The sequence below is a fragment of the Telopea speciosissima genome, chromosome 6, assembly GCF_018873765.1.
Source record: "Telopea speciosissima isolate NSW1024214 ecotype Mountain lineage chromosome 6, Tspe_v1, whole genome shotgun sequence".
NCBI lineage: Eukaryota > Viridiplantae > Streptophyta > Magnoliopsida > Proteales > Proteaceae > Telopea > Telopea speciosissima.
Window position 1 is genome coordinate 38,626,736 of NC_057921.1, and position 15,803 is coordinate 38,642,538.

General features: G+C 38.1%; 1 protein-coding gene across 1 annotated transcript in view; it reads right to left on the reverse strand.

The window, feature by feature from the left end:
* Nucleotides 1–9,641, reverse strand: part of LOC122665710 — a 28,773-nt gene extending 19,132 nt beyond the window's left edge. Inside the window, exons 1-13 of the mRNA XM_043861860.1 lie at nt 9,377–9,641; nt 9,069–9,232; nt 8,912–8,977; nt 8,774–8,826; nt 8,565–8,646; nt 6,091–6,177; nt 5,699–5,791; nt 5,543–5,575; nt 3,809–3,921; nt 3,378–3,489; nt 3,200–3,285; nt 1,010–1,094; nt 540–707 (exon numbers count right to left, since the gene is read on the reverse strand). Of these exons, the coding sequence (XP_043717795.1) occupies nt 540–707; nt 1,010–1,094; nt 3,200–3,285; nt 3,378–3,489; nt 3,809–3,921; nt 5,543–5,575; nt 5,699–5,791; nt 6,091–6,177; nt 8,565–8,646; nt 8,774–8,826; nt 8,912–8,977; nt 9,069–9,232; nt 9,377–9,617 (1,383 nt within the window). The 5' untranslated portion in view covers nt 9,618–9,641. The remainder of the gene's footprint in view (nt 1–539; nt 708–1,009; nt 1,095–3,199; nt 3,286–3,377; nt 3,490–3,808; nt 3,922–5,542; nt 5,576–5,698; nt 5,792–6,090; nt 6,178–8,564; nt 8,647–8,773; nt 8,827–8,911; nt 8,978–9,068; nt 9,233–9,376) is intronic.
* Between the last annotated feature and the right edge of the window lie 6,162 nt (nt 9,642–15,803).

Here is a 15,803-nt window from a genome sequence, read left to right on the forward strand (position 1 = left end):
TATAGGACTCTAGGTCTTCCCTTTGTCTCCTAAAGGTTGTCTGTCAGTCCCCCATACTGAGATGCTTTGAAGATGTTCAATAGGAAGAGATCTAGAGCTCTATTGTTTGCTTTCAGTTATGACAGAATCATGTCTGTCGTTTCCCTTTCTATGTTTTTGATTCAAGAATACAAGGCTAGATCCTAATTATGTTGTGTAGGATGAGGATTAACATCCTACATAAAATTATGAGCAACCGGTTAGACTAATTAGCATGTTATATATCTAGTCGGCTTCTCAGTTACCATAACCAGTATGGTGCGGGCATGGATTCTGAGACCTAGAAGAACTCGGGGGATTATCTGAGAAATCTTCAACCTCTACATGTATACATAGACCCGTCAATGTAAAAAAACAATAAAAAAAAAAAAAAAAAAAAACCAACAACAACAGCCATTGACGGGTATCTTCGCCTTGCATCCACCATGCTTGCGTGCTTTGGCTGCAGCAACCTTAGAACGACCTCTTTTTTCTGTTCTAGTCCATCCATGGCCTCATGCATCTTCTCTGGATGCTGTGGTGGATGCTTGTATTGTTGTTCTCTCTCTTGTTTTGGTTTCATCATCTGCTTCTGTGGTCTTTCTTTCTGTTGCGTTGGTTTCGTCTTCTCTTCTATTTTGTGTGAAGGTAAACTCGGTAAACAAGGCCAAGTGATCGCTGGCCAATCTCTACAAGGGACAGTAACCCATAATACCATAAGGAATCTTCTCATACATTTATTCCAAGTAAAGCATTAATCTCATGCATTCCATTGAAAAAGTCAAGTCTTCAAGCTTTGACGTAAAATGGAAGAAAATTTTCACTGGTACAGTAGCAGGGAAAAAGAACATGGAATCTTTCCAAAAGGGTATTTGCTAGGTGGAAAATTTTTGTTGACCTAATTTAAATTTTTTATATTTTCCATCATTTTGCCTCCAGCCAAACAATAACTTGCTATAGTACTCTCAACATGACGAAGAAGCATCCATACCTTGTAGGGAAGGCCACCAGTTTTCCGCAGAATATAAATGGTTGGAGTGTCTAGAACTCTAGTAGGGATGAGTCCCTCAGTGTACCTGAAACAATTTAAATCATATCTTAGATCAATTTAAGGGTGAGCTGATAAGCATCCAACCCAAACAAGAATTTGTCCTAACTACAAGGAGTTGGCTCCAAGAAATCTGTCCACTCACCAACACTTTGAAACAAAGAATTTCCACGGTTTATGTTTAAACGAGTGAAGGTTTGATGGGTTTCAAGCTAACCAAAATGATGGGACTCAAGCCAACACTACCACCACAGAAACCAGAAGGGTCAAAAACCAGCAGTTAACCACCAAAAGAAATTATTCCCAAACTAGGGCTCAAATCAACCTTAAACTTACGTCAGATGCAGGCAAGGTTTTAAATCTCAATTTCAAGGTCGGTTTTGACCCTGGCCGAAATCAAGATTTCCGAGGTTTTGGTCAAAATCTGGTATTTTTTTGGGTAAACTCTGACATTGTCATGGACTGGTCGAAACTGGCTGAGATTGGTTAAAATTGGTTGAAACTTGATTTTTTTTTTTTTTTTTTTGGTCGGAACTGATCGAAATTATCGAAATTTCTGAAATATTGTCGAAACCTGATCAATACAGCATTACGTATGGGTTCATCTTGGTAACTTAGGAAACCATGGATGTAGGTAACTAACAGTACTTCAATCCATCAAAGTACGAGGAAGGCCCAACGGTTGGATTCTCAGTTATTAGCATAGAACTGAATAGAAATTAGTTACAGATTTAGAAACAGCACCATATCTCATCATCCACATGGTAAAATAACATGAAAATATTAGTATAATCATCAGTCCATGAGCAGATCAACATAAGTGAGAATCAGTCCAAACTAATGGCTAGAATCAACAGAACACAAAATTAGTAACTTCACTTCAGGACACTTACATAGCCTCATTTCTGATATCATGTAGTCACAGAATGCCCTACTGCAGTGATTAACGCAAACCAAAACATTAATGTTGATAGAACTTAGATGACTCAAAACCCAGAAATTAAGATGAGATCCCAAAATAGCAAGTAACTAACTCTGATGGGGAAACCCGTCCAGTCGAAGGGATGGTTCCTAGAGAAGATAACCTCTTCAAAATTTTGGCTTCTGTTAACGGCTAGATCATGAGATAGGCAGCAGTTTCATATTAGCAACTAGAGATTCAGAATTAGAGTCCCTGAACCTAAGGGTGATCCAATCATTGGATCAGCAAGAAACTTCAACTGCAGGTAGACAAGGGCTAAAGAAAGATCATACCAGAATCTGGACACCATCTACCCATAGGATGGGTAGAAACTCTCCATAGTCTGTTATCCAGGAACACAGATCAGATGGTGCAGCAGGGAACTTTGAACTGTCCAAATATACCAACCTCTGTCGATGAATCAATGGCACACCTTGCTCACATACAATCAGTAGTAATAGGGGTAAAACATGAAGGCCACAAAATCTTCTGTGTATTCTGATTGCAGGCACAGGAATAGTAACTAACAGTAAAAGGTATGAAAGAGAGTGGAGGAGGAAGGGGGACAAGGTCAGTCTCTCACAGACTATGGTCTCACACCATTGACTCTCTCACAGCAACTGAATCACACAGCAAACCAGCATAAAGCCAATTTTTTTCAATATTCAATCGAGGATGGATGGACACCCCTTCTTTTATTAATAGAATCAAATAAAAACCCCACTGCATGGGGAAGAAGGTTCATTACAAAATAGGTTCTGGTAAAAATAGAAACTAATCTGTATTGCTTTCTAAATCTAGTTACAGCAAATAAAAACTGAATAATTCCTAAAGTAGAAACTAAAGCTAATTAAAATCTTCTTAAAGAGACCTCCCCACTCAAATCAGCAACCAGCCCAGAAATATTCTCCACGCAAGGGCCCTATGGTTCCAAAAACCTGCCAAATATCTCTGCTGGTCAATTACAAAAAAAAAAAAAAAAAAAAAGCCTGAATATGTGGGCTTAAATATTATCAAAATATGAGTATGCTGGCTCGATGGGAAAAATCAGGACAGGCTTATGTTGTCCTCTTCCTCCCCCCCCTCAATCTACATCAAAGTTTTGGAGGAATCACCCATTAGTTAATTACGTATCTAGAATCTTGACTAATTTTTCAAAGAAGTTACTTTACCAGATATAGTCTACAGTTCCAAGAAACATCAAGTGATAGGTAGTAGCTAATGGCTCGCCACAGAAACCTCTTGTCCTTGAAGATGCCTGGACAAAACAAATATCATAACTAAAAACTAAGATCAAAAGAAATAAAACATGAAAGGGAAATCGGTGGAAACAAGCAGCAGTTCAATAACCTTCACACTGGCATAAGAGCTCTTCAGCTTCAAAGGATGTCTAAGTATAGTGACGTTGGGACTACCAGTTGCAATTGTTAGCTTTTCATCGGTCCAGCAACTATTCAATAATCTGAAATAAAAACCACTTATCAATGGCAGATCATAGTTTGTTCACTCTCAAGGAAACAAGAAATTACATGCAGGCATAAAACTTCCACCTGTATAGATATGATTGTTTGAGGGGGAGAGAAATGCAGTTATGTTAATGATGTTATTTACAGCAGCTTATGTTGTGCTTAGCTTCATATGAATGCAGCAACACCTTGAACTACAGAACAATTTAACATCATTCCAATCAGTTTAGATAATTGACCCGAGGCTTGATCATTGGTTACATTAAGTAGCAGATTGGCAGATTGCATATCAGTGTAGCATCTGATGATTCTCACCCATCCATTAAAGTAAGTGGACTCCTTATTTGACTTTCAATGCCTGCAAATTGGGCAGGATGACAGTTCCTTTGCCCAGATAAATTTCTTCCATCATATAATGTGATGTTGAGCTGCAAACAAGCCCCATAAGCACATTAAGATAAAATCATGATGCACAAATTGATGTACTGGTTCACGGTTCTACCCAAAAAACAATGCATTGGTTCATGATACCGTTATAAAAAAGGGGGAATTTCCTAGATCTACTAGATTAAAAAAAGATTTACAAAACTAGTAACTGTAAATTATGTTTTACATTTATAAGTTACTTGATTTAAAAAGATTTACCAAGCCCTCATGTGAGTAAAAGAAGTTAAATGAATAACCCAAAATGCCCCCAACATCCTTCTCTCTCTCCTTCTTCTTCTCCGATGGAACCAACCACTCTCTCCTGCAGCAACCACTCCTTGATCCCCCTCCCCTGCAACCCGCCCTACTCTTCTCCTTGCAAACCCGCCCTGTACCACCATCTCCACCGCCAGGCACCCCTAAGATTTCATCTTCGTCTTCATCCTCCTCTCCTTCTCCTTCGACTTGGAGCTCTGCTTCTGCAACAGAGAAGACAAAATCAACTGCTCTACTGCTGAAGCAACTGCTGTAGCAGCCAGTAAAGGCAAGAATTCGTGAATACCCATTTCTTTCATGAGAGATTGAACAGAGCTATTTGAGGAAAAGAAAAGATGGAATGACTGCCTGGTTAAGGTTGTTGTCACAAAGATGTGCAACGATTAAACCATTAACTTGCCGAAGCAGCTTCCCAGCCTGTAAAGACTGTTCCAGACTTGCCTCCATTATTGCCGAAACCGAAGCTTCCTAGACCTACCTGGTTTTATTTTTATTTTATTTTTTTCCCAACTCAAATCTTCGACCAAAGTTCTAATTACTTTCTAAGCCTGCACTCTCACTTTTGATACAATCAGAAATGACTACTCTTTCCGAACCCAAATTCCAATTTTCTCCATTCGCAGCACTTTCTCTTCTCTTTGTATGTCGCCATTACAACAACAACAACAACTTTGTATTTTCAGAAACTGTAAACTACTCACCATTTAATCTCAACTCTTCCTAGAAAAATTTACAGTTACTATCTAGTCGCTGATTCAGACAAGTAAATAAGCCTTAAGATGATACTTTCTAAAATAAAATTGACTTTCCAACTCAGTCGCTGATTCGGACTTTGAAGAGACTAAAGGTCTGATCAGTAGTGCAGTTGATTTTGTCTTCTCTGTGGCAGAAGCAGAGCTCCAAGTAGAAGGAGAAGGAGAGGAGGATGAAGACAAAGATGAAATCTTAGGGGTGGCTGGCGGTGGAGGTGGTGGTACAGGGCGGGTTTGCAAGGAGAAGAGTGGAGCAGGATTGCAGGGGAGGGGGATCAAGGGAGTGGTTGCAGGAGAGAGTGGTTGGTTCCATCGGAGAAGAAGAAAGAGAGAGAGAAGGATGTTGGGGGCATTCTGGGTTATTCATTTAACTTCTTTTACTCACATGGGGGTTTGGTAAATCTTTTTAAATCAAGTAACTTATAAATGTAAAACATAATTTACAGCTACTGGTTTGTAAATCTTTTTTTAATCTAGTAGATCTAGGAAATTCACCCTATAAAAAATGCCATTATCCATACTTAAAGTACCACAAAAAAGTAGATAACACAACAGTAATTCTGATAACTTATGCTATATTCTTCCAAACAATCACCTCTGATGATGATAAGAACTTGTAGATTGCACTCTGCAAATAAGTGAAAAATAAATTTAGCATTTAAAAATATTAAAGTGTCACAAAATTCGATTCACTGTATTCCAATGCAAAGTTGAGGGCATGAAAACAAAATTTCTAGTTATACCACTACACCTGAGGAGTGCTGTTGAAATCTCCGGTAATCACAACTGGAACATTACCCCATTTCCCAGAGAGGAAATTTGCCCTTGACAAGAGTAAATGAATCTGAATAACATGATAATATTATGTTAAATTACATTAAAAGGGAACATGATCATTGACTGAATTTGTTGAAACTCAAACTACTGTCATGAAAAACATAGTGAGAGACTCTTATGAATCATGGATAATGTCGAGGGGTTTAGACCGTAGCAAAGAAACTAACAACAAATCATGTATGTGATCCAAGGGAAATCAATACAGAAGCATATTTAATTAAATTCACCAACGGTCAAATTTGTAGGGATTAAGACAAATATAGACATTTGATGCACAACTAATGAATAGACTTCAAAAGAACTTACTTGTGCTAACTTAATTTCTCCTCGGCTTGGGTTAAAAAGCACATGGATATTCCCAACCAATACCCTTCTGGAATCAGCCCTACACATCTGTATATCATAATATAATTTATACAATATATGAAACAGCAACAATCAGTTTGAAGTTGGATGAAATGTGTAAACTTGGTTAGACACAAAGAACATGTAATTTCACTTTCAATTTAATAAAGGTTTAGGTCATGAGACAAAGACTCTACCAAGCACTTGGTAACTTATGAAGCATCTAGGAGTGGGAAGCACCTACGGACTTTATGGGTATGATCGTTGTTCCCCATCATATGGACAAGTCTTTGAACACTCTTTATGTTGTGCTTTGCTCATAAGGCCTGGATACTTTGACAGCAGCCCTTTCAATATGTGATTAAGAAAAGTACAATGAGAACAGAAAAAACACATTGACTTACCCGACAAAGGCAACAAGGCAACAAGAGATGAATTGCTTTGCTTAAGAGTAGAGATGAAAATGGATAGTCTAAAATCCGGATTCAATTTGCATTCATATCCGTTTAGTGGTATTTGTATTTGAAAAATAGGATTTCAGATAGTTTGGAACTTACTAGGATACAGATATCACTATTTCAAACCAGATATTATTCAATCCGCATTAGGCATCTGGCAAGAATATCCGCATCTAGATACAATTTGAATCTGATTAAAATAATAAGTAATAGATTTATGTATTTAAAATAATCAAAATTTTTTAATCCCACATATTTTACTCGAGGTTTGAGCCTTCAAGTGAGTCCTAAGGGTTAAAAACTACTCACGATAGGGGGAGTGATCCTATCGTGGTATAGCTGTGAGTCCTTAGTTTAGTTTCTATTTTAGTGTTAGAGTTGTATTTTAGTGTTAGTGTAATAGGAATCTGAGATGAAGTCTAAAATACAACTCTAACACTAAAATAGAAACTAAACTAAGGACTCAAAACTATACCACGATAGGGACACTTCCCCTATTGTGAGCAGTCTTTAACACTAAGTTTTGAGGGTTTTCCTCTGAGAGGGAGTCTATGGGGAAAGAGAGGGAGGGAAGTGATAGAATAAATCAACTTGACTCCATTCAACGAGATAAACAAAGACCAAGTACATAACAAACTATTCTCTCTCTATATATATATATATTGCCTCTCTATGTTGCCTTCAGATCTCAGAATCGGCTCTGACTAGTTGAGGGTTCCTAGATGGAGAGGCGAAAAAGGGTTGCAACGACATGAACTGTGTCGTTCAGATTCTGGTGAGCAGCCCCGGCTTATTGAGTGGTTCAGAACACTTTCCATATAAACTGCTAGAGTTTGCTGGATTGTACTTAAACCAGCTGTCTCTCTCCTCCCAGCTATGTAGAGACAGATTTCATTACTCTATGAAACCATTCATCCTGTCAAGAGGAACCTCTCTCCCTCTAAATGAAGCTGTGCTCTGCAACTGTGCACAACCACATGTGTCCAACCAGCATCAGATATCAGATAAAGGTTTACCAATTCCGTTTGATGTTTCCGAATTCGAATCGGATATTATCTGAATACCCGATAACGTATTCGAATTTGAATTTGAAAAGTGTTTTTACAAACTTGGTTGACACTCGAAACGGATTCGAATAACAGATGGGATAATCTAATTCAAATGCAGATGGTGGCATATTTTGTGCCGTATTCAAAGGGTTTACATCTCTACTTAAAAGTGGTAAAAAAACACCCTGCCTCAAACTCTATTTTCATATATGCTTCTCAAGTGCTCAAGTCCAGCATTACATTTGGTCTAACCACTAGTACTTTTCCATATCAAGAAACTCCTATCTAACACAAGTGGCAGTTCTCTCAGTGAACCAGCATTACTGTTGGTTTTCCACAACTTACCTTCTACAAACTTTGTTTAAACCATTCCATTAAAACTACAAGCTTTAGGGATAACAAAGGGAAATGTTAAACCATTCATACTTAGACAATTGTGCTAGGTCTAATTGGGTTCCTTTGGCATGCGCAAGTCATTCATGCCACATCAAGCGTGAATATGAGTAAGGACCTTGTCATTGCCTATATCTCCACTCTTTCTTCCTCTGCACCCATTTCCCTTCTTCTTCATTGAGTTTCTTCACATAAACCCTTCTCCTATTTCAAGGCTCAGATTCGGGTTTGGCAGAGCACAACAAACCCAATCTGTCACCATTCCCACAACCATCATCTCTCAAAGTTTTAAACCCACTTCCTAAAACAGGGAATTTAAAGAGGCGCATCACCCTCCTGAATCACAGTGAATCAGTCTCATTACAAAAATTGAAATCATAGCAATGACAACTACAAATGCATTAAGCTTTTTTGCAGCAATGACCTCGTAATAACTTTCTATGACACGAATATCTTAAGTATCTTGTAGGCAATATGAAATAACAAAAGACCCATCCAAACTAAAAAGCAAACGCAGTAACTTATAAATTGCTACCTCAAAAACAGAGAGTTGAGCAACATTATCACGAAGACCAAATCCCTTATATTCAATGCTCTCTTCCTCCAATAATCGAAACCTAACACAATTAATAGAAGACCGATGATCATCACAACACTTGCATATTTTTTTTCCCAATGCAAGAACTATCTTAGCTTCAATTGCAGTTAATATAAGGCAAAGAAAACATCAGAGAAAATGCTTACGTATCAACTTTCCAAAGCATAGCACAACCATCAACTGAGTCCCCCGTTCGCCGCTGTTATGGTGACTAAAGTGGTTCAGAACTCTGTTCAACTTTCCCAGTCGACAAACATATAATACCCTTTAATTGATATATTCACCTTGTAAGAACCATCATATCCTTCTTTCTCCATGATACCTAAGAGATCATGGTAATGATCCACCTCCTGAAAATCCAAATTAACGCATGTAGTTCAATTCAATCAATCAAGCTTCTTCAGATCCAATCGTTCATTAAAGACACAGTGGCAGACCAACCTGCAGACAGATTATATCAGGTCTCAATCCAAGGAGCTCCTCGCAGATAAGCCTCTTGCGCCGCTCCCAGTTCATGTAATAAGAAGGAATCTTTGAATATAGGTCTCTGTGTTTCGAGGCATTCGCATCTCCCAATATGTTATATGATACAACCGTGAATCTCTCTGGCGAAGACAAAAACCCATAAACAACATATAAAGGAATGCAAAAACTTCATCCAAATTGATCGATGAGAAGAACACATTAAGGATTTGACAAATCCATGCGGATACTAGTTCAGAAAACACAGAACCGAAGAAATTGGTTACCTCCGGAATCAGATGGAGATGAAGCTTCGGCTTCGATCCAGTGACGGAAAATCTCCGGCTGATTGAGACGTCGCCGTCTCTCGGGATTGTACCATCGACGGACCTTGTGAGTGGTTGCTTTGGTGGGTTGATTAACAAAGCAAGAGATGGTTTTTTGGGAGAAGCTTCGATGTTTGAAGGGGCGACGAACCGTTGTGAGAAAAGGTGAGTGAGCGCAGAGGATGCAGGTGTCGCAACCCATTAGAGGAGACCACAAGGCGCGAAATGAGAATTAGGATGGGCGAAATGTGTGGATTAGATAGTGCAATATGGTCTCGAAAAGGCTCGTAACATTTGGAACTTTCACAGCCTTAACGGATCGTTTACGATTTTATGTGGTGGAAGAATGGTTCGTAATCTCGAATCAGATAGGCCGATATTGGTCGGATCGGACTGATATCAGCTGAGACTGGTCTCAATCCGATACCGATCCACTTGTACGACCAAGGTAAAAAAACCAGTGATAAAAACTGATTGTTTTGTTAAAAAGCAGTGTAAATGCATCCAAAATGGGCTCATTCTGGGCAATACCGAGACCGATCCATTGGTGTCATGCCGGTAGAGTGCAAATGTGCAATAAAGCACCTTCTTCCCCCAGATTTTAATTCTCTCTAATTCCTATAAGTGTGCAATGCAGCAGTGCTAGGTGGAGGTGTTGACACCTAGCAGCTTGGACATCCAACGGTCTAAAGAAAGAAATAAAAAACAAAAATCAATGAGCTCGAACCGTTGGATGTCCGAGCTACCAGGTGACAAAATCTCCACCTAGCACTTCCACTCTACACACTTTTAAGGAATTGGAGAGGGATCCTAAATTAGATGAATAGTAGGTCTCAAACTCGAAATTTCTAGGGGATAGGCTTTGCTGCACTAGTCTCAAGCCAATTGTACTAGTATCTATGCTCATTGGATTCTTCCTTTATGCATTTCAGTACGAAGTTCAATTCTTTTTAATTATGTTTGGATGCTAAGAAAAGAAGAAAAAAAATTGAAGAAAGATTGAAACATAAATCAATCATTGCATCATCGTCAGTATTGTCTCATTATGTATTTTTTTTTTTCTTTTCTTTATTTTGATTTTTTTTTTTTATAAAAATATATAGATTAATATTAATTAAAGAGATGAAAAATTAGTACAATGTTCAAAGACGTAAGGAACATTCGAACAACCGGCATATTTAACAAAAGATCTAAACCAAGTTAGTAGATTAGAGTGTGTCAATGGCCGCAAAGAGACATCTTTACCCCGATCCAAAATCTACAAAAAAATATGTAATAACTTCCAAAGGCCAAGGAGAATGAGATGGAGTTGGAAGAAGTCTAGGTAACACTTTGTTGGAGCACCAAACTTCTTTCAGCTTCAAACCTCTCAATGTAGCACAGTCAAAACCGTTGATGATTCCAATCAACTCTGGTTCCAATTCATGATTAGTTTTAGTCGAACCTATGGTCAACAAAATGAATTTGCCATCTAACAAAATGCCAAAAGCCCATCCGAAACATCCTATATCTCTGGAATCAAACCCTGCAAATAACAAAATAGGAATGTCTAGAATAGGTAAATCAAGCTTAGTTGTATCAATTATAGACTCGTTAGTAGGCAAAAGTGCATCCAAATATAGGTTTTAGAAATTCTAAGCTTTCAATCATTTCATGATGTCAGTAAAAGAAACCATTTTCATGACTCTTATTTTAACACATGGAAAATTAAATTAATTCAAATTGTACACATAAATAGGGTGTGACATAACAATATTTTTACACCAAAAAAAAAAAAAAAACATGACAGACAAATTGCTATGGGTGTCAACCGGTTGGACCTAGCCGGGCCTACACCGTGACCGTCCGTTTATATAATTAGGTTGGGCCTAGATAGCTCGGTTAGCCTCAGCCTATAATTGGGTGATATAATCGGTCCTTAAACAGTGCAAAATCGGACTATGGGCCTATTTAAATCTAAACAGCTTTATTATGGTGCAAGAGAATTATGATTCTTCCTCCCCCCCCCCCCCCCAAAAAAAAAAATAAAAAATAAAAAACTGATATTGTGATATCAATTTCAAACAAATCAGACCAGTAATGACAAGGAATCGAATTCAACAATGAAACCCATAAAAAAAATCCTACTCAAAATAGACTCTATCGAGTGCTCAATAGAATCTGAAATTGAAGATTGATTATGAAAGAGAAATTTTTAAATTGAATAATCCTATGGACAAAATTGAAATAAACATCACCAATCTATCAAAATCAAATAGTCTTAGTAAGATTAGGATATTGTAATTAATCCATAAATTCTAAAATTGAAACACAAAATTTGATAGAGGACAAGATCAAACACATCCACACAAGGGAGATTGGGAGAGGGAAGGGGAGGGGAAGTTTACAACGTAAAGGGTCGAGATGTTACCGAGCGGGCTAGATCGGGCCTGGAATCGATCGGTCTGGTCGGACGCCTAATGAATTAGGACCCCACACTGGGACCGCTTGATTACTAAACGTATCAGACCAGACTTTAATCAAACAGGCTTAGTCGGGTCTACCAAGCCCGCGGGCCTGGAATTGACACCCTACAAATTATCATACAAGAAGGCACTTCTAGATATATGATGAGAGAGATATTTTACAAGTATTAAGAGAAAACAAAAGCGGCATGGGAAGACACAACTATACCTGGCTGGGGCAAGGCAATGAAAAGAAGATTTGATTGTGACCTATGAAGTGGGTGATAAAATTTCATGTTCTCAGGCATGGAAACGACACAACATGGCAAGCAACAAGATTGGGGAACATCAAGGAAAAATATCACCTCAATTTGCTTGCTCGTCAATTTCCTCAATTCCATCTAATAGAGGGAGGTGGACCCCACTCAGGCAATGTGTTTGGGCAGGGGGTGGGGTGGTCATTTTCACCCCCTATTAGATGGAATTGAGAAAATTGACGGACAAACAAATTGAGGGGATAAAGATCCGGAACATCAACCCATTTAAGCATTCCCAGACTCCCCGTTATAGAGAATCAGAGACATAGCACTGCCGTACTGCCAAGCTATAGAAAATTGGAGAGGATAATTATTATCTTCTCCAATTCCCTATAGCTCGGCAATGCGGTAGTGTTAGTGTGGATGTTCGACACGTGGCAGCTCAGACATCCAACACTCTGAGCTTAACATAGTCAATGAGCTTGATCCATTGGATGTCTGAGCTGTCATGTGCCAGACACCACACTAGCACTGCCGCACTACCAAGCTATAGGGAATTGAAGAGGATAATTTTCGAGATAGATATCCAACCACCTACAACTTTCCTAAAAGAAGAAAGAAACTGAATCGTGATTTGCTTCCAAAATCTCAAAATCCAAAGCTACAATTTCTATTGATTCTTGCATAACAGTCTCTGCGAAGATCGAGAAAAATCCACAATAAGAATTAAAAATATTAATGTTAAACAATTTTTAAAATATAAAAATTTCAAAAAATATCTATTATTATAGGTGCTCTCTATAGAGGGATCTTTTATCCTCTCACGTTCCCTACCCGGTATCTCATCAGGTGTGGAAATGACCACTTTACCCCCTACTTGGTTGGGGTCCACCCGCTCTTATTAGAGTCACTAGAAAACTGTACCAGCTATAGAACCTGAGAGGATAATTTTCCCCCTATAGAGTTGTCTATACTTCTTTAGAGATGAACTTAATATCTAGTCTAGTATGGATAAGTATACCTTCTACAAACATCTAAAGAGATCTACATATTATTTATGTGTACAAGTATCTTTTCAAGAAACAAATCTTTACGTAAGGGCATGCTTGTACATAGAGGTGCATCCATAAGCCTTGATCTAGAATCTTATTCATATGATTAAATCTCTACCACTCATTCTGGAAGGGTGTATCTATGAGAAATTATATCAAATAAGTTGAGAATATAGAAATTATCTCAATGGAATCAATAGAAGTGAAGCAAAGCTTTATACACGAACAAAAATCATGAACACTTGGTGGGGCTAAGTTGTGCCACTGCTCACTCTCCTTAAGAACACAGTCACCTCTTATGGTACAATATGAGTTCTTGTGAAACAACTTCTTAGATGAAACAACTCTTTGGGCCTTCCGGTAGTTGTTGCACTCATTTACTGGGCCACCTCAGAACGCACCTACGTTTTGCTCAATCAACAAGAATGGAGCTCAGAAAACTCTCAAAACTGTAAACCAAGAAGCAAAATAGAGAGAGACAGAGAAAATCATCTCTAAAGTATCTAGGATGTCATCTATTAATAGAGGAGAGGTAAATCTTGAAAACGCCTCTCCAAGAGTGCCTAAAAAATGTGTCCCTCAGAAAGAACATAAATTGCAACATAGTGGGTGTTTACAGTCTTAAGAACAGTGTTAGCTGACATTACTCAGCCTACCTACCTACATCTTTGATGCATCTAATTGTTGCATTTCAATCATGTTCGTGACAAAAGCTCTTCTATTGTGAAGATGAAATTTTACTGCCATATAGATAAGTTGAACATGCTATATAATAAAAACAAATGTACAAGAGTTGGAAGTGTATTTCAACATTTATAAACATAACTTTCAAAGATTAGTTTAAGTCTGGTCGGTCATCTTGATGTACTACCAACTGTGCACAATAGAATGAGGTTGTTCGGCCATTCACATCATCTATTCTACTCTTGATTCCAATCACTTGAACACTAGGGGAGGATCAATGATTTCCTAGGTACATGGTCAACTCTTTGTTTTCTAGTCACCTGAGCACTGGGGAAGATCATGTGTTTATAATTATATCTCTGTCTCTAGTTAATGGCCACTCCTTATTCTAGTCACTTGAATCCTGGGGAGGACCCTAACCAGCCATTTTACTGTCAACCTCATCCAATACCTAATCTCCTTTTGAAAAGGAATGGCAGACACAAGGTGCATTTTCTTTATTACTTTCATTTCTTTTCTTTTCCTTTCACACCAGTATTTCTAATTACATTTCATTTCATTCTTACACATTTTTTATCCCATTTTCTTACTTTCCATTTCATTCATTCATTCCTCATAACATAATCAAAAGCTTTATCATTAAATATAAGTTCCTTTCACAAATTAAGTATACATACAATATTAACCTATAAATAACAAAAACAAGTTATAGATTTTCCACTCACTTTATATGTCATCAACCATCATATAGTTAAAAGTACAAGTTCCCTTCACCTTCATTATTTCCTCTTGCTACATATGCCCTAAAAGTCCTTCTTAGAAACCAAATTCCAAATCCACAAGATCTTCAAATTCTTCTTCCAATTCCTCTTACATTCCTTGATTCCAGTGGCTCTGACTTAATTCCTATGTCATTAATCAACACTCTTTATCAATTTCCTATGTAAACCTCAACCAATTCAATAGAAAAAACAGAGTAGCAATTGTACTTACCAATTCTTCCTTTGAAGTTTAAGCTTGAACACTAACACACCCAACCGTATTAGCCTTGGCCTAACCTAGGAAGTTACTAATTAGTCTAACTAATATAACTTCTAATCAATCAACTAATTAGACTAAATTTCATTAATCACCTAGGATATTTGCTAAATAAGCATGATGTGTCCTCCGAGCCATATTTCTGGCCTTGCACTTGCCACATCCGTCTTATTTTGCCACTGATAAACCCAAAATCACCCCTGACCACTCAGGGATTGCCATGTGTCCTAGCCCAGGAAGGGGGGCCAGCTGATGAGCACATTTATGTGTGAAAACTTAGAGCATAAAGCATATATTTTACCACATTGGACAGAGTTATTCGGTGTTTTCTTGTACTTTTCAGGTTTTAGGTGAATTCTCATAGAAATGGAGGAGATGATGCTAAGGAAATGTTTTTAGGCTCTTTAGATATGTTAATAGTATGGATGCGTAGCCCATCGAGTCAACTTCGTAACTGTTCAAACGACACTTGATTCCGAGTTGAAACGAAGAAGTTACAGCCGTTTTCGTAACGACGCGCGAAAATGGTCTATAGGGGTTTATTTGTAATTATTGACAGTCGGCCAGGGACAAAGAAAATCGAAAGTTTGGATTCGAGGGGTTTTAGCGAATTCTAAGAAGTTTTTCTGTTAACCGAGAGATTCCATTTGGAGGGCTCTGGACAGTCCAACTTCAACTTAAGATATCTTGGGCTCCCGAACTCCAAATTGGACGAAATTTAGGTCTATGTTGGGTGATTTTTCGTAAGGAACACAATGGCGAGGCCTATATAACCACCCCATGCTCCACGTTTTTTGAAGGATAGATTTGGCATTTCATTAATTATGAGTGGAATCCTAGTCATCACTCTCTCTCTCTCTCTCCCCTCCAACTTTTCAAGGGCACTCCTGGAACTTCACTTGGGACAGATTTA